At 42.6% G+C, this 20,166-nt stretch overlaps 1 protein-coding gene across 1 annotated transcript; it reads right to left on the bottom strand.

Annotated features, from left to right (window-relative positions):
* Positions 1-7,859: 7,859 nt before the first annotated feature.
* LOC136587928 (glucose-6-phosphatase catalytic subunit 1-like) lies at positions 7,860-13,441 on the bottom strand. The gene is made up of 5 exons (XM_066586763.1): positions 13,083-13,441; positions 11,666-11,775; positions 10,443-10,551; positions 9,858-9,973; positions 7,860-9,507 (listed from the first exon to the last, which is right to left on the bottom strand). The coding sequence occupies exons 1-5, from the start codon at positions 13,310-13,312 to the stop codon at positions 8,999-9,001; spliced, it is 1,074 nt and encodes a 357-aa protein (XP_066442860.1). The 5' UTR covers positions 13,313-13,441; the 3' UTR covers positions 7,860-8,998.
* Positions 13,442-20,166: the final 6,725 nt, after the last annotated feature.

The following is a 20,166-nucleotide window of genomic DNA, read 5'->3' as shown; positions in this document are numbered from 1 at the left end:
CTGTAACTGAGCTTCTAGAATTGTCAAGGTTTGCATCCTAGGTGGTCCCATAATCGTGCTCTTGGACTTTTGTCAACACCCAGTTGTCAATTTATCCATAAATTTCTAGGAAGAATAATGGAGGAAGAGCACAATGTAGAGTTCTAAGGCAAAATGCTCCAGTAAAATTTTTATTTTACTGGAAATACTAGTATATACTACAACAGACATGTCAGCAGAGGCAACAGGTCCTCCTTAAAGGGGAGATTCCCTATTTGTTTGGGAGAATTTGAATCCACAGCTTCTTTCGTACCTACAGTTCAGTAATAGAAGTATAATGTAACAGCACTCACCAAATTCCCCTCTCTTAAAAGTGAGCTTGTGCTAAAATAGATCTCCTGTCCCATAAATGTTCTCTTGGTGATAAATCTGGCAACCTGGATGTTGAGGCATTCCTGTGACCCCCTTGTGTGTGCGGCTGAGCATTACCCTGCTGGAGAATGCCTCTTGGAAGTCCCGCCATGAGAGGAACACATGTGACTGCAGGATGTCCTGAACATATCGCTAAGATGTTACTGCCCCTTGTACCACTGCTAAGGTTGAGCGACTGTCGTATTCGATGACCCCCAGACCATCACACCAGTAGGGGGGGCAGTGTGCCACTCCACAGCAAAGGCAGGATTGAGGCGCTCACCCTTAGGTCTCCAGACATGAACACGGCCATCATCCAGCCCAAACTAAACCTGCATTTGTTGCTGAAGACAACTCAGTTCCACTCCATAGCAGACCAGTTTTATTGTTTATGAAACCACTGCAAACGGAAGATACTTTGGGTGGGTGTTAAAGGCAATACAAGTAATGGGTGCTGTGAGGCCAAATGGCCTTCAGCCTAGTGCCTGGTAATGGTTTTGACGGACACGGAGACCTGTAATGATGGTGCCATCTGTCTCTGGATGGTGGTCAACAAAATAGATGGAGCTGCACATGGTTGTTGGATGGTCAGACCATCCTCTCTACTAGTGGTCTGTCGAGGACATCCTGAGCACGCTTGCCATGTGTGTATGCCCTCAAACATCACAGCACAGGCAGCTGGCAATTTGTCAATCTGACCATCTAGCTTCTCACATCCCAATAACGCGTCCCTTTCAAACTCTGGTAACAGGGTGAAATCTCTTCTCTGCATCGTAGAGGCGTCTAGTGGTCAACAAGCTCTACACAAGCGGAAGAAGAGATCACTACACACAAGGAGCCTCCGAGAGCCTTTTATAGGCTAAGAGTGGAACCACTTTTAGGACCTGAGGTGGCAAGACCGTTCATCTAATTACGCCACCGCTCTAATCATTTGTATATCTGCCTGAGATGTAACTGCATGCTGAGTTTAGCGGCAAAGCAACAACTCCTTCAAAGGGTTGGATATTTTCTTGGCAAAGAGTGTATATGCACCATTGCTGTGTTAAACAGATCCTGCTTGCCTACTACTTTGTTGTTTGAGCCGCGTGGGCAGTTTACATGGGAGAATTGTCGGAAACAAGTGTTTGTGCGAACTTTCCTCTGCACCGTAATCGGCTCGTAGAAAAGATACATAAGTGGTGAAACTGGAGTTTAACACTGGTCAACAGGAAAAAGCTTGTTGAAAGTGCAAACGCATTTCTGCAAGTGATTTATAGTCTTTCCAATTATCAAACTTGAAATAAGTGAATGCATAATTATGTACCCCCTCCTAGTCAGTGCATTGTAGATTTTCTTGGCAGTACTTTGAGTCCGTGTGGAAAGATCTCTTATCAGCTTTCTACTTGTAGACATTGCAGTTTTTCTGGAATCTTTGCAGAACTATTTAGAGGGGTTGTCCAAGATTCAAGGTAAGGGTCTGCTTTTTTTCCAAACTGCACTGTTTTTGTGCACAATCTATGGCTGCTCTTGTGCGTGAGTCCAATTTACTTAAAGGGATTGTATCAAGACTTTTATGACTTCTCCGTACAATAGGTGATAAAAGTCTGTCTGATGGGGTCTCACCTCTGAGACCCTCATGATCCTGAGGAGGGGGGGTTCCATTTTCCAGATCCTCCTCACTGTGGGCTTGGTGCACCCCCCAACCCCCACAGTGAGGAGGAGACTCGAATATACCTATGGCTGCGCATGTGCAATTCTGTTCCATTCATTTCAATGGGGCTGGCTGAGATAGCTAAGCGTTTTTTATTCGGCTTTTACCCTCCATTAAAATAAATGGAGAGGTGGCTGTGCATGTGTGACCAGTGCTCCACTTAATATGATGTCACTGCGGTTGGAAGAAGCAACATTACAGTGAGAAGAAGAGGGGGGCACGGGACTCGGATCAGTAGTAGTCTCGGTGGCGAGACCCCCACCAGTCAGACGTTTATCACCTATCCACAGGATAGGTGATGAGTCTTTCTTGGTCCAACCACTTTTAAGGGGCTGTCTCTGGAAGACCACCCCTGTCTATATGACCCTGTCTCCCTGCTATGATCCAGGATGGTAATTCGCTGTATGACAGTGACTCCTGCTCTGGTCAACTCAAGCCTCCCTCATCGGAATGGCTACCATGAAATACTTCATTTCCCTTGCAGCTGGAAAAGAATACCTGGCCAAAGCTTCCCTCGGGAAAATTTGATGTTTGGTGGGGATGTCAGGAGTGGGGCCTCTGCTGACCAGCTGCACACAGCAGTGATAAGTGGGTTGTCTCTGATGAGACAAAAGTAAGAACAAGTTTAATTCTCCTTTAATTTTTCTTCTTTATGATGCTGTAAATGTGTGAACTGCAACGTCCCCTGGAGGGTCACAGTGACACAGCCAGAAATATCAATGTCCAAACTGTATTGTTTGGCAAAGCCAACATGGTCCCTTGAAATATATTGAATTGATCTTGCGTTAGTCACAGTATCTGTTGAAGCCAAACCCGGCGGTACATGTACAAGCCAATTCTGTTTTGGCTCTTTAAGTATTCAATTTACTGGAAGACTATTTCTTACTTAGTTCTTGGCATGCAGCGCCAATCATGTCCAGCCAAGATGAAGAAGAAGAAATCTAGAATAATGTAACCAAATACTGTGATCGTCACTCTGGATGGGTCCAGGTTGAGCAGATAGAGTACACAGCTGCTTCTAGTTACACACATGTATGTAAATGTCTATGGAGGGTCTTACAACCAGAGAAAGGTGTAAAATAGTGATCTAATTGAAGAAGACTACCAAAAATTGAAATGGCTGCTCGGGAACAATAAATTGATTTTCGGCTTAGTCACCCAGGAAAGAATTTTTCCAAGGTTATAAATAACAGGTAATTATAGTCTGTCTCACAAAGAGAAACCAACGGATAGAGGCGGCATTAAGTGTAATACTCCATTTGTGGTTGGGGGATTGGCCACCTGTGACAAATGCTACTGGTGGCGATCATTTGACTATCTCTATTGACCTATAGTGTTCCAGTTAGTAACATATGAGTCACTGACTGGTATAATAACTTGTATGTTACTAACTGGAGCACTATAGTTAGTTTTTGTTTCGTTTTTTTTTAGCCATGCCTTAAACCGCACCCAGTCCCATTTGTGCCCCACACTTTCATAGTGCCCTCGTTGTGTGGCACAATGTAATAGTCCCCCCCACACTGTAAGTGTGCCTTCTAAGTGCCCACTTAGTGCTCCCCACACAGTATGGTGCCTCCAGTGATGCCCCCATACAGTAAAGATTTCTCCTTTGTGTCCCACAAAGAAAAAGTGGGCCTAGTAATGCCTCTCTACACAGTATGATGCTCCTTAAGGCCCATTTACACACAAAGACAATCTTTCAAACAATTGAAAGATTGACAGTTTTAGCGATCCTTTTGCATAAACTGCTAATGGACACTAATGTTCATTAGCAGTTTATGACCTGAATTTGTGTGTAAATGAGGCTCTAGCAGCTGTTTGCCAACCCCAGCATATGGTCTGGACTTTGCACTGCTTTGTCTTTGCATGGGCTGCCACGGGCTGTCAGCTGAATACAATGTAATCGCCGACTCCCGTGCAGAGCACAGCGTTTGGTCCCTGCTATCTCTGCGGCTGAACGATGAATTTTAAGCTCACCTAAAAATCATTGTTCAGTCGAAGATTGAAAGATGGAAGCGTTTACACACAACGATCATCGCTCAAAAGCCATTGTTTGAACACATTTTCAGTGATAATCGTGTGCAAATGGGGCATAAGTGTCCTCTCCTAGTAGTGATCATCCACACAGTGAAGGTGTCCCCAGTGAAGCCCCACATAAAAGATTCTTCGTTATGGCCCCAATGCAGAAAACATGCCCCCATATACTAAAATTCCTTCTCAGTGCCGCCTCATAGTAGTGATACCCCTACGCAGTAAAGACTCCTCCATAGCTTACCCACGCTTAAAAAGTACTCTGTTGGTACCCCCCCCCCCCCCCCCCACACTGTGATGCACCCATTGAGTGCCTTGCTCTTAAAATAAAACACCTAGTCCTACTCCCACGGAGATCACTCAGTAGGTTTCCTCTGGTCTGTGACTGTGCTATCTGTGACTCAATGCAATAGACACCATTACATCACTGTATCACGCCTGCTTGCACCAAGTCACCAGCAGCAGGACTGGAGGGGTGAGTGGTGAAGCACAGAGCTGATGGCTCCCTTCATCATTGCTCACAGATGCAGCTGAAATAAGGACTTTCAGCATGGCTCCCAGGACAGTACTCAAAATCCAGGACTGTCCCACTTGATTCTGGACACATTGCTAATTCGATCCTTGTATTGCAAACATCATTCTTTTACCTATTCTGGTTTAATAGAGAGGACCCCTAATTTGGGATCTCCAACAATTTGCTAGAGAGGAGAATGGTTCCAGTAATCTTCTCTGGCTCTGGAGGACCTGGCCTTTGTGTGTAATACACAAACAGGCTATTGATTTTAATAGGCACCATGTAATGCCTAATTTGTCCTGTGGTGGTGCTGCAGGGAAATTGAACACTTATTGCCAGGTTCCTCCACTGATTACAGTGATCGCTGGGGATCTTTGCTGTATAAATCCCTGTGATCAGGTTTTTTTTCGTGAGATGATTCTAACAAAGCGTATTGTTTAAAGAGGACAACCCCCAAAGTACTATGTATATGTCCTGCTCTGATTTTTCTGGTCACAAACACTAATACAATCTACTGAAGATTTTCCCTTGAGGTGTAGAACTGCAGTCCCTTCTGTAATGGATTTTGGCCCCATACAGCTGTTTTTTTGTTGCCTTGACAAATGTTTTTCATGACTGTGTTATCTACTTTCTAAGAAAGTAGGTGACAGGTGAGAGATCTCTGGGCACACACTAGGTGAGGATGTTTCAGGGACATATTAAATGAAAGCAAAATGTCCTACATGACACATGGCAGTAATCTTTTTCTTGTGTGCTTTTACGCATAAACATGTTGTTACTTTAATAACTTTCACCACGGCTGCAAATGTGCCAAATGCTAGTTCCAAGAAGCTGGAGGACAGCGCAATCAAACAAAACATGTCCCAGCTCTTAGTTAATAAAGAAATCATTGACTAGTATTGAGAACTGTTTTCCCTCTCCATGCCTGGGATGGGGAGGAGGGAGTTTTCTTAAAGGGGTTGTCCACCTGGAAGCCTTATATGGCCTATCCACAGGATAGGCTATCAATAGTAGATCAGCAGAGGTATGCCACCAAAGATCTCTATTGTTCAGCTGTTGACTAGGCTAATGCTTACTTGCATTATGCTTATTTCTTCAGGAAGCAGACAGCTCCGTTCTTACTGCAGTGGCTATGCTTGGTATTACAAGCAAAGGTCTCATTCACTTCAATGGAAACTTTACATGTATTACCAAGCTTGGAAACTTAACATGTATTACCAAGCTTGGCCACAGAGCTGTCTGCTTCCTGCGGAAATCTGCTCAATACACAAGCACACTGACCCACAGAACGTCTGATCAGTGGGGATCCCAAGGGTAGACCTCTGTTGATCTACTATTGATGGCCTATCCTGCTGACAGACCAGAAATAGTATGCAATTGGACAACACCTTTAAGTGCTTATCTATCTTAACTAATCTAATCTATGCATATCTATCTTCAAGGGCTATTCCCATTGAGATAGCGCTGAATATGAGGTGGCCAGACTAATAGAAACAGCTGAGCTCAGCTGAGCTATACTGCTTCCATAACTCCCATAGAAGTCAATGCATGTTAACAAAAATCTTGATACAATGAGCTGCGCTGTTTTTGCAGCTCCTTAGGAAAGCAAGCTTAGCTCACTGTACTATTTGTGTAACTTCCATTCAATCCTATGGGAGTTACGGAAATAACGTAATGCAGTGTGCTTGGCCATTTCCACCCTCCCGACCACCCCTGGCTATCACATACCAAATTCAGATTGGCGAAGCCAGTGAGGGCCAGAACAGGATAGATGTGTGAGTCACAGAGATGGGACTTGCACACATCAGACTTTCATGACATATTCTGTGAATGGGAATATCCCTTAAAGTCTTTTACTCGCCTGTCTAATATAATCTGTCAGTCTGTCTATCTAATCTATCTCATCACTCTATCGTATGCTGTGCTATCCATGCCGGGGTATGGGGAACAGAGCTTCCCTAAGCCCCATTTAAATGGAACAATTATCGTTCAGAAAATCCGTTCAAGCACGGAAAAACGTCTAAACAGTGAACGAGAATCGTGAGGTTCTCGCTCGTCATTCAGTTTCAGCTGGCATAAATACTAGTGCCGGATCGGGCACTTATTGTGTCATTTAAACACTGATCGTTCACATAGGAATGTGAAACACTGAACGATAAGTGCCTGACGACTGCATGGTTCTCAACAAGAATCATGTAGTCTAAATGGGCAGCCCGAGTACAGACGAATTGGTGATGACGTCACCAGCTTGTTCCATCGGGTAAGTGAGAATCTTCATATCCTCGGCTGATTTACACGCAACGAATATCACTCAAAATTTGTTCAAACTATGGCTTTTGAGTGATAATCATGCAGTGTTAATGGTCCCATCGTTTGCTTTTTGGCCGAGCAATGGATTTTATGTGAGCATAAAATCCATTGTTCTTGATAGCAGGGACCGCACGCTAAGTTCTCCATGGAAGCGCTTATAACATTGTTTTCAGCTGCAGTCCCATGGCAGAACAAAGGGTCTGTATGCAGATAACAGACCAACTGCTGTTATCTGCATACAGTGAAGGGAGCTTCATTTACATGCAAATGAAGCTAATAAACTACTAAAGGGAATTAGTGCCCATTAGCAGCTTATGCAAAATGATTGCTCAAACTGTCAAACTATCTTTTGAGCGATCATCTTTGCATGTAAATGGGGCTTAAAAGGGGCATTACATGCCTATCTAATCAAATCTAATTATCTGTCCTAATCACTGTAATCTATCCAATGATATCTTATTTATGCCTGGGGTAGGGAGGGGGAGTTTTCTTATGTGTTTATATAATCTATCTAAAGCTACCTTTAGCTGTTGCTCCCTGCTATCACTCAAGAACGATAGTCTGTCAGAGAATGGAGGAGGAACGAGCCAAAAATCTCTTCCAACCATACATTTTCATGCTCTACAAACAGGCAGTCGTCAAAAATTGAGTGACTCCTATTTTGACCGAATGAGAGAAAAGTCGCTCACTAGTCGTTTCATTTAAGTGAACTGCAACTGACTAACTGACGACTACTGAGTGAATTCTCACTTAGTGCTCTATTGGAGGCTCTGTGTACACGGGCCAACAGTTGGTCATAAAAGCTCATTATTCGGGCCTCTATCAGCAGTGTGAAGGTACCTTTACATTATCTATCCCAGTCTCTATCGTACCGCCGCATTCACATGATACTAAAATATACAGTGTAATAAAGTGAATAAACTCTTCTTTTACAAAAACAATATTTATTATAATAAATTTAACAATCTGAAACATCCAGTAAAAATGAGACATTACCACCTTTTGATCTTCATATGCAACAACAGAAAAATGATTATTTTGGAATAGCCATGGTATGTTAATACTGGATGGGTACTTAGCACCTGGAGGCAGGCAGTCGTTTTTCCTAACCATTTGACCTGTCACCAGTAGATCCGTCCATCATTCTTAGATATTAAGAATGTATGAGTGTACAAAAAGTTTAAAGGGGTTGTACAAGATTACAAAAACCAATCTGCCTTCTTGCAGAAACAACGCCACCCCTGTCAACTCCACTGAAGTCAAAGCGGCGGTTCGGCAATACCACACTCAACCTGTGGAAAGGCATGGTGCCATTTTTGGAGTAAGTAGCCATATTTCTCTAACCCATAAGAATCAAATTAGTGGTTTTACCAATAGGCTACAACTCGGACAACCTCTTTAAATATAGAACTGAATTGTTGCCTCCATGGTTTTTAAAACACATGTATGACGCCACCTTGGCTGATCCGGGCCCCGAATCAGCCCTGTACAAAAGCATCAGTCTTTTTGTGATCTCCTACCAGTAGATCTCTTAAAAAAGTTTTGACACAAATGTCAAATCTTCCTTGATTCTGGTATAGTATGTTGCTTTGTCCATTCATTAGCTTGACCATGTTCCTTCATAGAACTATAGATGCAAAGCAGCTCTCCTGCTGGAAGAAGGAAAATTGACTCTCTAGTGCCACCTAATTGGGAGGAGCTACCCAAAAATTCAATGTCCAACCCTTTTACAGGCCTTTTAAGATGACTAATCATATAAACCAAACCAGTGTCTTCTCCATAAGGAAGAGAGACCCATCTGCAGACCTCTGTTTTCGGGTTTTCACCCCTCACTGTACTAGTTGGCTAGTGAGTAGCCTCTGATGTAAGGGGGATGATGTTTCTTTCTGTGGAGCCCCCCAAATTGGTGTAGGGAGTCTTATAAGCCAGGCAATGCTCCATAGTCACTCAGAGAAATGTTTCTTCATTGCAGTTTTCTTAATATGGTAGATGTCAACCATTTTGGAATATTGACCTGCTAATGTCTAGTGTAAATCTTACACCAATGAATGGTTGACCAGCTCTTACAGAACCTTTTCTTTCTTGTTCATAATGTGGGATATACAGTATGGAACAATCCCTACACAAGCTAATGGAACAGCAGTACTTTTGCAGAAGGAGAGGAGGTAGAAGAGCATTTCAACTTTTGTAGGTGGCTTGAAGCTGTCAAAAATATGGAGAACAAACAGAGAAGTTGCTATGCAGCAGAGACGGAACGTAAACTGGTTGGAGAGCTTCCCTTGGCAGCTTTCCTTATACATTTCGGAGTTGAGCGCTAGGCCTAGTCCAAAGAGGATACCGAGATTTCTCAGCAGTCCAGCAAAAGGAGTGGTGTCAATGTGGATCCATTCGGGTCGGTCACACCATTTCTTGGCTTTCTCCAGTGTCCACAGGAGGTCAACTCCCACTGCTTTAAGGATCAAGTAGAAGCCCAAAGCAAAGGAGAACAGAAATAGAGTCGTATACACATATTTCTTTAAACTGGCCTTGTAGATGGATCGAATGTTTCCGAAAACTTCAGCTACCACCATTCCTACAATAAGAATGAGCAGTAACGTTAGCAGTGCAGTTTTTAAATTTTCAAGTTGACACAATTTTTCAATAACAAGCGCCCTCACAGATCTAAAAGGCGGTCATAAAAGGTATTTTGGCTAGTCAGTGCCCCGTTTATTTTGTATATCTATGAAAGTGGAGAAAAATGAGCAGACAGACATTTTCAGCACTTCTGGGGGCAAATATGGTCAGATAGGTAAAAGTGAACTTATCTACCATCCCTTAAACATAATTTTGACTGAGGAGTCTATTGCCCAATAACTTCTGTATGCTTGGGTTGTATTCTATTGAGCTTGAAGAACAGTGACCATTGTGCACCAAAATACTGACCTGATATGACTCCACACACAACTTGATGGGGAAAGTGAGCTGCAAGAAATATTCGGGATAAGCAGACACATATCTGGACTACCCAGAATCCAATCCACAAAGCAGTCTGGAGACATCTGGAACAGAGAGAGATTCTATCAATACACTAAAGTAACACTACTGCTAATCATGGTTATAGCACAATTGTCTGTCTGATGAGCAAAGGAAATAAAAATATTGGTGTGCAGTGCAACCTTGCCAATGGAAACGTGCACCCGTAATTGTAGAGAAGGCGGTCTATTACAGATGCACAACAAAGCATCACCACTCAACCACAGCAGTGCACCCTCCAGCATTACTGAGGAAGGAGCTTTTGCCCTGAAGCATATCTGTTGCTGGTATACTTTAATACTTCGCAAGCCTTTGAGCCTATTCCCAACCGGAAGCTTGCACCACACACCAGTATTCTTCCCTCCTTTTTTCATCACACATCAAGCCCATCTTCCACCGTTCACAGTTGGGGAATAACTCTGGGCCAGCAGCACCTCCCAATGCATTCCACCCATCCCTTATTATCATAGTCATCTGCCTGGTTATATTATTTACCTGCTTTTAAAAGTGATTGAATGCTTCCTATTCAGCATGATTGTAAGCAGTGATGTCACCATGACGTAGTAGACTCCGGCTGAGCCCATTGCATGACCTGAAGGACTCCCTGTGAGGACACAATTTTATTGAATATTACTTTAATGATATAATTCTAGTTTACAAGATCCAGATTTCCTGATCAGCATTGAGAAAACTTCTTAAAACTTTAGTTCGGTCTGAATTCACTTGAACTGAACTAGAACTTTACCAATACCCCTAAAATTGGGGTATAAAACTGTTGAAGTGTTATAAACATTTTCCTCCTATGTGCCTAAGTAGTTAGCACTGCTGCCTTGTAGCACTAGGGACTGTGAATTATCCTGCTGGTGGATTTGTATCTACAACAGCAGCTTCTCTATTTCTTTTTTCCTCTAAGGTCCTAAGTTCAAATCTGAGCAAGGACAACATCTGCATTTATATTTGTGTAGGTTTCTTCAAACTCTATGCAGATGTTGTCCTTGGTCAGATTTGAACCTGGGACCCTAGTGCTGTAAAGTAACAGTGCTAACCACTGAGCCACCATGCTTCTTCAGCCTTGCAATGAGAAGAAGTAGAGGAAGACAGAAGAAGACGCAGGGCAGCTCAGTGATTAGTGCTTATGCCTTGCTGTGGGGTCCAAGGTTCAAGTCTGGCCAAGGACAACATCTGCATGGAATTTAGTATATTCTCCATGTGTTTATGTGGTCTTCTTTATAACAATTACCTTACATGGCACATACATTTATAAAGCAGAAAAACAAACACAGAGAGAATATACAAAGTCTATTCAGATGTCATCCTTGGTCAGATTTCGGCCAATAACACTAAACACTGAGCCACCATGCTTCCTGAGAAGTAGATCCTCTCCAAGGGGAGAACCACAATGGTTAGCACTGTTGTATTGTAGGTTCAAACCTGACCCAAGGACAACATTTGCATGGAGTTTGTATGAAACAAATTTTTAGGAAAGTTCGACCCGAACACAGTGTTTGACTCAACCCTGATCCTAATCTATAGGTGAAGGTGTCTAGAGTGTTCCAGTATGATGTATTAAATGCAATACATTGTTGTATGGTGTAATGTAGTTGGATATGTATAGGGAGGGGCTCCTTGGATTTCTACTAATTGACCTGTGTATTGTCTACTTGCTAAGGGAAACAATACATCCCGTAGACTAGATTTGAGATAAGAGGTTTTCTTACCTGGACCAGTCTCACAGGTTACAGGAAACTGCTGGATGAGGGGGGCAGTCGTGTTGCTGTAATAATCGGTGTCGTGCACCCACCAGTATGGTCTCTGGCCAAACAAAATCCTAGAGATGAAGAAAAATAACTGATAAACGACCAGGAGTTCATCATCAACAGCATCCTACAGGGGACTACTAGTACAACAATGTCTTCTGCTCACATGAGCAGATCATATACCTTGCACAGAATAAGAAGCTACAAGCACAAGCGTGAACTTGACTGATGACATACTGTTAGAATTTATAAAGAAGTTCGAGTATAGGGATTAATACTTATTATTGGTTGGTTGGTATATTTGACTGTCCCCAGTTCTATAGTAGGTAGGCAATAGATTAATATAAAAGATGATGATAGATCATAGATATGAGCTAGGTAGACACTGAGACTGACAGACAGGGCAGTCATTATCATTTCATAGTTGAAGAATTTCTATTTCCAGCACTTTCACTAAGTTATTAGGTCTTGTGCACCAATTGGAACAGTATTTTGAAGGGAAAATCTGGAGAAAAAAAACTTAAAAGGGTTTTCTGAGACTTAAAAAAATGTACAGGCTTAAAATAGTGTAAAATAAAAAGAAGTCAGCCGGGCGACCATGTGCCGCTCTTTGGGCACGTGACCACACATCCAATCATAGGCTTCAGCAGTGATTCTTCTGTAGCTGCTGAAGCCTGTGATTCCTTGAGTGGGAAACATGCACAATATATGGCACATGACCACTTGAGGCTTCTTCCGGGTTCTGAGCAGCGCTCTGGGGGGCTCCAGCGCTGAATGGGAGCCAATAGAGCAGCTGAGTATGCATTTTTCTTTGTTGTACACTATTTTAAGCCCATAAAAATATTTTAAGCCCCAGAAAACCCCTTTATTATTTTATTGCCCCTTTGTTTTGGCTAACAAATATTGATGCAAAATACTGACCAAATCTGCAATGTATGAATGATACCTTAAGGAATTGCAAACTAAAGTTGTTTCACGGAAGGCCTTAAGTCCTAATTCCCATTGATTTTTCCATCAGCTATGGGTTGTTTACTGCATGCTATAACCGATGGCCCATTGGCAGGAAAAATACTGTTACAAACACTGATCTTTAGCTTGGAGGACAACCGTAGGGAATTTCACTTTCCAGCATGCACCTTAGGTTTGATTCAAACTTACAGCAAAATGTATTTTGATTAATACTGATGGGCATGCTGGGAGTTGGAAAGAAACCAGTTGGGCTCCATGGCTTTGGTGTAGAACCTACAATTCTATATAAAAGTGTAAAGCTCTAATAAATTATAGGAACCATAGTTGAATTCCCAATCAGTCGTGCCTCCTATTAATTAATGACTATGCTACCAGCATAATATCATACAAGACTTTTGCACATACTCACCACTTGAAGACAAGGTTGAGCCAGTCCCCGATCACTGCCACCCAGATGAGTTTGATGCCCACAGATTCACAAAGGTGGAACCAGATGGGGAAGAAAACGAAGAAGGTATTTCTCAGATCAGCAGCAAAGGAGACAAACATGAACCAGTCTTGGGAACTCTTGTAGTTCATCTGGAGGTATTGGACCATTTGGACCCCAGAGTGGTGGAGGGCATCCATTCCGTTCTCCATTTCTTTGTAGAGCTCTTGAAAGATTGTTTTCTTGCTTTGAGTCTCTTGATGTGGTGTCTGACTCCCTGCCACTGCCTATTATACGGTCTGGAGCTCAAGGCAGTCACTCTGATCTTTGACCCTATGCACATCCCTGTAGCAACATGTTGTTGACAAAATGACCTGGATGACGGAGGTAGGGGTAGGGGGGATGAAGGCTGTTGATCAGTGACATAGTACAGTGAAATGATGAAGAAATGATGAAAATAGCCTTGTTGACAATGCAGAGTGCAGAGTCCTCCTATGAAAGGACGTCAGAACGCAGGAAATTCTGAAAATGCCTAGCTAAGCGCTCTCTCTGATAGCGGTGTTCAGGTCTGTTTGCTCATGAAATTAGAAGGTTATATATATAGACCGCTAATAATTGACACGTTTTGTCTTTATACAGATGGAATGCAATGAATTGTATTGGATATTCAACTTATTCCTTAGGCTAATTTCACACGGGCAAATTCGATATCGGGCCAACATTCAATTTCCCCCCGGATGTGAGGCATTTCTGTGTCAAAAAAGTCTCGCATCACTTCAGGGAAGTAGCGATCCTCAATAAGCAACCTCGCATCGCGTGCACATCATATGCGGTGCGATGTCTTTGTCAGCACCATTGAAAACAATTGGCGAGGCGTTCCGAGGAAACGTCCAATGATAGGACATGCCATGATTTTTTTCAAAAGAATGCAGTTCATATTCGTGCAATATTTGTTTTGTCTTGTAACGCATTTTCTGGGTCATGTGATTCCAGCCTTAGTCATTCACCATGATTAGCTGCCAAAAAAACTACTTCTTTTGTGTCATGTCTATCTTGTAGACACCATTATAGACAATTACACACCCCTCTCCCATAACTGGAAGCTCCTGGGCCCTGATGCAAAGTACATAATAAGGCCCACGACTTACCATTTTCTATTCGTGATACTTGTGTCTTATGTGGCATTGGAACTTTTCAACTTTTTCAGACACAAGGGCATGGGTGCAACTGCTCCCTCTACAGTTACATCACTGGTCAGAAATCAGGAAGTTTTCCACATATTGTCACACTGCAGTCTATACAAAAAAGCAGGGCCATAACTATGATGAATGTAGAAAATGCTGTAACCTTTGCACCTTAGAGTCTTAGGAGGTCCGTAATGTCTCTTTCATCCCCATGGTGGAGTCTAGTGCTATAATGCTAAAAAAAAGCATTGTAGTTGGAAGGCCCAGTTACAAGTTTTGCATCGGGGTTCAGCAGCTTCAGGTTCCGCCTCGCCAAAAGAGTACACTGCTGATTAAATATAGTTGCAGGCAGAATGCACACCAACTACATTTAGTGACTCACAATAAACGTCTTCTTTGATTGCAGACTTTCTCTTTTCTTCTCCATCTAGCCCAATCCACTGTGATGACTTCTGACAAATGTAGAGTTTGCTTCTGACCTACCTATGACCCTCAGATTATTTGTAGTCGCAGGCAGAATAAACAATTTAATTCAGTGACTCACAAGAAATGTCTTCTAACAGACATTCTCGTTTTTTTACTTCTCCATCTAGCCCAGACCACTATGACAACCTGTGACAAATTCAGTTTTCTGTTGAGACATCTTTATCCTCTTGCTTCTGCAGCCAAATACAGACTCTGTAATAACACAAATAAATTCAACATGCCCAAAAATAACCTAAATTCACACCCCTTGACTATAACCCTATCAGAAAGCAGCCTAAAATATTGACAGAGATCCTGATTATAGTGCTAGGTCACTTGTTTCTTGCAGTAGTTTTCATTATATCACTGTTTTTTAGCAGCAGTATGAGCCGATTGTGGAGTCCTCATATTCATTGGCTCATACTGCGCATAGGTAGAATGCTGTCAATCCTGTCAATCAGCAGTGGGTGGCAGAGAGAGCTTGCCATTCACGAAGCAGTCAAGACTCTGCATAAATCATTGACAGGATGAATGTGCTGCAGCTAATAAACAGTGATTTTGCGAAAATTACTGCAAGAAAATAAGCGACACACCACTAAAATATAGTTGTATAATACATACAGATGTAGCAAAAGTCAACTGTGATAACTTGTTGCAAGAAGTTATCTTAACACAACAAAAGCTACTAAAAAGATGTTGCTATTGAAAAGGCAAGAAAAAGTTCTGTGCCACAGTTTAGTTACAAAGTATCAAGTTAAACCTTGCTACATCTGTATCCATATTAACACAGACGTATGAGAAAAACTGAGGATTTGTGTCTGGGTGTATATATTATTCTGAGTGGACTCTGATCCAAATCTATATATATCATATGTGTATATATATATTTATACATTTAGAGGATCACAAGGAGGAGGAGTTAAAGGAGGAGATAAGTTCTGCCATGTGACTTAATTTCACCCCAGCCAAGGGATGCAGTGTATAAACCCAATAAGGGTGGTTTCACATCTGTGCTCGGGGGTTCCGCTTTCCTGTTCCGTTTGGGGAGCAGGACATGGGAATCCCCGTGGCAGAATGGCTCTGTCTTAGGATGGAACTGGACTGCGCCAAACAAATCCCAATGGCTATAATAGGGTCATCAGCATTCCGCCACAAGACCAATTATAAATGTGCCACAGTGCATCCAATAGTATATACTACACACTAAATGTGAAGCTCATGCATTGCTCTAAATTTGTAAGAGCTGAGTGAATGCTACAATATAGACAGAGATCTCTCTCAATAAGTGCTTCTGTATACATTTTAGGCAATGGAAAGCAAAATGGGAGGTCAAGGTGTGAAGAATCAGGACCACAGCAACATAATATAGAGGGGAACCTTGGTCTTCTACAGGGTGGGCCATGATCCCGCCACCACACTCTTATGAAAAATGTCTATATAAGGTGACCACATTTTCCCAAGGTCAAAGCAGGACAGAGGGGTGTGGCCAGGGGCGGGGTTTGTCACAGCGTATGATTTTACCTCTGTCATTATAAAAATTACAGGGGCGTTTCAAAAAAGTCAGGGAGCAAATTCCCCCCAAAAAGTTAGTGTTGATTTTGACTGGAAATAAGATGCGGCGCTCCCCCTCACATCCTCCAAAGGTTTCCCTCTGTCAGCGTTCCCAGCAGCCTGTATTGGCCTCACCTGACCAGCATCACCTGACCAGGCCGCTGTGAATCGGAAGTCAGGGAGCGCTGACTGTGAGAAGCTTTTGGATGAGGTGAGGGAGAACGCCGCATAGTATGAAATCAGCTGCGGATACGTACTACTAATGGTACAGATGTTTACTGTTTTTTAGATGTGGAAATGCGGCAGAAATGATGTGTTTCCTCTCTCTGTTCTCAAAGAAGATGAATAAAAGTCATACAATACATTATATACACCTAGAAATGGTACCAATAAAAACTACAGTTCACCACACAAAAAACAAGCCCTTGTACAGCCATGTCGATGGTAAAATAAAAAAGTTATGGCTTTTAAAAAGTGAAGATGAAAATCTCCCCAAACAATCGTTGCGATGGACCCCGGCCGATTAATTATTGATGGCCTATCCTGAGGATAGGTCATTCATAGTATTCTCCCGGGAAAACTCCTTTAAGGCCGTGTCCATAAGGGGTTAAAAAAAGTGGTGGTGTCATGTATGAGCACTCAGAAAGTTGAAATTTTGGCCCAACATGAAAACCCAAAAAGTTGTTGTTTTGATGCATTCAAACAACAACTTTTTGGGTTTTCATGCTGGGCCCCGCCACTATCTCAAAAAGTGGGAAGGACCATAATTAGGAGGTGTGACCATGTACAACCCATCATATTTGCTATGATATACACCAGAAACTGCTGTACATTAGAGCGGAAACCTACACCAGCTTGTAGCTGGCATGGATTTCCATATGAGTCACGGAGGAGCTGCCAGGCAGAATACATTTGCCTCTGTTAGGCCAGCACACAGTTTACTTATACCAATGCATGGTATATCTGTCTAAGTAAATGTGCCCCTATGATTATAGTGTATTCCATAATATCCTAGTGACCTGCCACTAACATATGACTGCAAAAAAAAACAAACATTTTTTTTTTCTAAATATGCTGTGTGAAACCCAACAGTGTTTTTTTTAGTTTTTGAATAGGGGTTGGCCTGGGCCTGTCCTGCACTCATTATCATGACTGCGCTGTCAGTTCCTGTTACTTAAACAACAGTTTGTAGAGATATCCTCTTACTAATGTATTGGCTTGAGAATTTTTCCATGAACATATGAAATTAAACAGAACTCAAGGAATGATGATTTTGCCTTTTTTTTGCATATTGTGAAACAACTGTTTTTATTGTATTGGATTACATTTCCGCCCTGTTCAGTGGACTGTGTCCCACCACTGGTCATAGTTTAGCCAAATACAAAAAACTGAGGCCAAGGATCCTCTGAGATATAGAAACAGCAACATTTTTTTCATACCCTGTTTGGGGTTCCAATAAGGCCGAGGCTGGACGGCAAGGCTAAATTAGTTGTGTAGACACACTCATGTCATATAGTGGGTCCACTTTCTACAGCTGATCATGGGGGAGAGGTCTTACAGCTCGTATATGGGGTGCGAGAGAGCGGTGTAAATGCTCATATTTGGTGCAGGGAATTAGAAATTATTATGGTTCACCCTTGTTTTCAATGGACCCTATTGGTCACATATCTACATAGAGTTAAAAATCTCCCAGAATACCCCTTTAAAGTCTCCAGGGCACCATGTTAGTGTCGTGTTCTGCTTCTATGGTATATAAAAACTTCCATGTGGTTCTCCACAGCTGAGATCCATGCTGAAGTTGTCTCTTGGTCTTATATGGTATAGAGAAGGTTCTTTCAGCAAGCCTGTAGGAGAATCAGTGCTATAAGTGGCCCTTGATCCTTATTGTAGGCTCTACTCAAAGATGGAGAGTGAAGAGGCAGACACACTGAAGGAACTTTAAACTGCTCTTTACTCCAAAAGAGGACACACACTTTAATGCTTATAGTACAAGGCACAAGGCTTGGTGGTTACAGAGTATATGAAAGATATAAAGCTTGATGGTTTTTATTGGCAATGGAAGAGTTTCTCAAGGTGGACTTGTAGCGTATTAGAAGGCATAAGACATCCATTACAGTATCAACAGGGCCAACAGGCGTCAAGAGCAACTCACATTAAGTTTATTTGTTATGGCCGCTTGGTTTTGCACTGTCACAGTCTTCGCTCCCAACCGCAGTATTACCCAGGGCTTTGCTGAGCCCACAGTAGTCTTTCGCCAGGTAATGGTCTGGAATTGCTCTAGTATTTTTGGGACACCTCCAGTTAGGGGTTTTCTTTAGACTCTGCAGTTCCAAGCATTATCAAAACTGGTGCAGATCAAGACAACAGGGCTATGGTTTACCACTCAACAGGATCTTGTGATCAACCACTCTATCTTGGCTTGCTGACTGGACCCAATTCCGATCCATGGTTAATGGCTGTGGGCCGTTCATCTCAAGAAATTCCTTACAAGTACAATAGAGTAAAGCAGGCAACCCCTATAAAACTGGTCATATAGATTAAATTGAAGCCTCTAGACTAGGGGTGTCAAACTCATTTTCACCGAGGGCCACATCAGGTTTATGGTGACATTTAGAGATGAGCGAGCAGTTACTCGAGCGAGCATCTCTTGAGTAAGAGATCTCTCTTACTCTCCACCCCGCTAACCCCCGCCGCCCCACTGAGCACGCTCGGACCAGTAAGCAGTTACTCGAGAAGAGCGATGCCCACTCGAGTAACTGCTTTATCCGAGCGTGATCGCTCATCTCTAGTGACCTTCAAAGGGTCGATTTGTAAGGGCCTGTTCACACAAGCGTATTTGTGTACATAATATGCAGTGAATAGAAGCCATTGATTTCAATAAGTTCTTTCACATGATGTATATTTTATTTTGTTACAAACTACGCACCCAAATAGGCCATTGAAGTGAATGGGCCACGCAAATACGTGGTGAATGCGCAGGAAACCGATGTATTCACTACATATTTGCTCACCATTTCAGTGGACCCATCTGTGTTCTTTTTTGCATGCCCAAATATGCAGGCATAAACGATTTTCGATTGTGCAAATACTTGTGCGACCGAAATACGATTATGCCCGTGTGAACGAGCCCTAATAGTGACCCCTATAGTGGTCGTAGTAGTAATAGTGACCCCTATAGTGGTTGTAGTAGTAATAGTGACCCCTACAGTGGTCGCAGTAGCAGTAGTGACTCTGATAGTGGTCCCAGTAAAAATCGTGACTCTCATAGTGGACCCAGTAAAAATAGTGACCCTCATAGTGGCCCCAGTAATAATATTGACTCCCTCAGTGGCCCAATTAGTAATAGCGACCCCCACAGTGGCCCAATTAGTAATAGCGACCCACACAGTGGCTCAATTGGTAATAGCAACCGCCACAGTGGCCCCAGTAGTAATAGCAACCCTCACAGTGGCCCCAGTAGTAATAGTGACTCCCACAGTGGCCCCAGTAGTAATAGCGACCCCCACAGTGGCCCCAGTAGTAACAGGGTATCCCATAGTGGCCCAAGTAGTAATAGCAACTCCCACAGTAATAATATTAACCCCCTCAGTAGTAATAACCTTACAGTAATATTATCCCCCACAGCAATATTAACCCCCATAGCAATATTAACCCCCCTCTGTAACATTAAACCCCCTCAGTAATAATAATATTCCCGTCAGTATTATTAACCCCATAGCAATATTAACCCTCCTCAGTAATATTAACACCCCCACAGTAATATTAACCCCCTCGCCACAGTGATATTAACCCCCACCTCAGAAATATTAACCCCCCCTCAGAAATATTAACCCCCCTCAGTAATAATAGTTCCACCCTTACCCATA

The sequence above is a fragment of the Eleutherodactylus coqui genome, chromosome 13, assembly GCF_035609145.1.
Source record: "Eleutherodactylus coqui strain aEleCoq1 chromosome 13, aEleCoq1.hap1, whole genome shotgun sequence".
Classification (NCBI taxonomy): Eukaryota; Metazoa; Chordata; class Amphibia; order Anura; family Eleutherodactylidae; genus Eleutherodactylus; species Eleutherodactylus coqui.
Note: the sequence above shows the minus strand (reverse complement) of the source record. Positions and strands in the feature narration are given on the sequence as shown.

What these genes read in the sequence shown, in the direction of transcription:
- LOC136587928 (XM_066586763.1), bottom strand. Translation starts at nt 13,312, where the DNA reads ATGGAGAACGGAATGGATGCCCTCCACCACTCTGGGGTCCAAATGGTC. An exon ending in TCAATCACTTTTAAAAGCAG is followed by an intron (nt 9,974 to 10,442) that starts GTAAATAATATA and finishes TCTCTGTTCCAG; the next exon opens with ATGTCTCCAGACTGCTTTGT. An exon ending in TGTGTGTGGAGTCATATCAG is followed by an intron (nt 9,508 to 9,857) that starts GTCAGTATTTTG and finishes TTCTTATTGTAG; the next exon opens with GAATGGTGGTAGCTGAAGTT.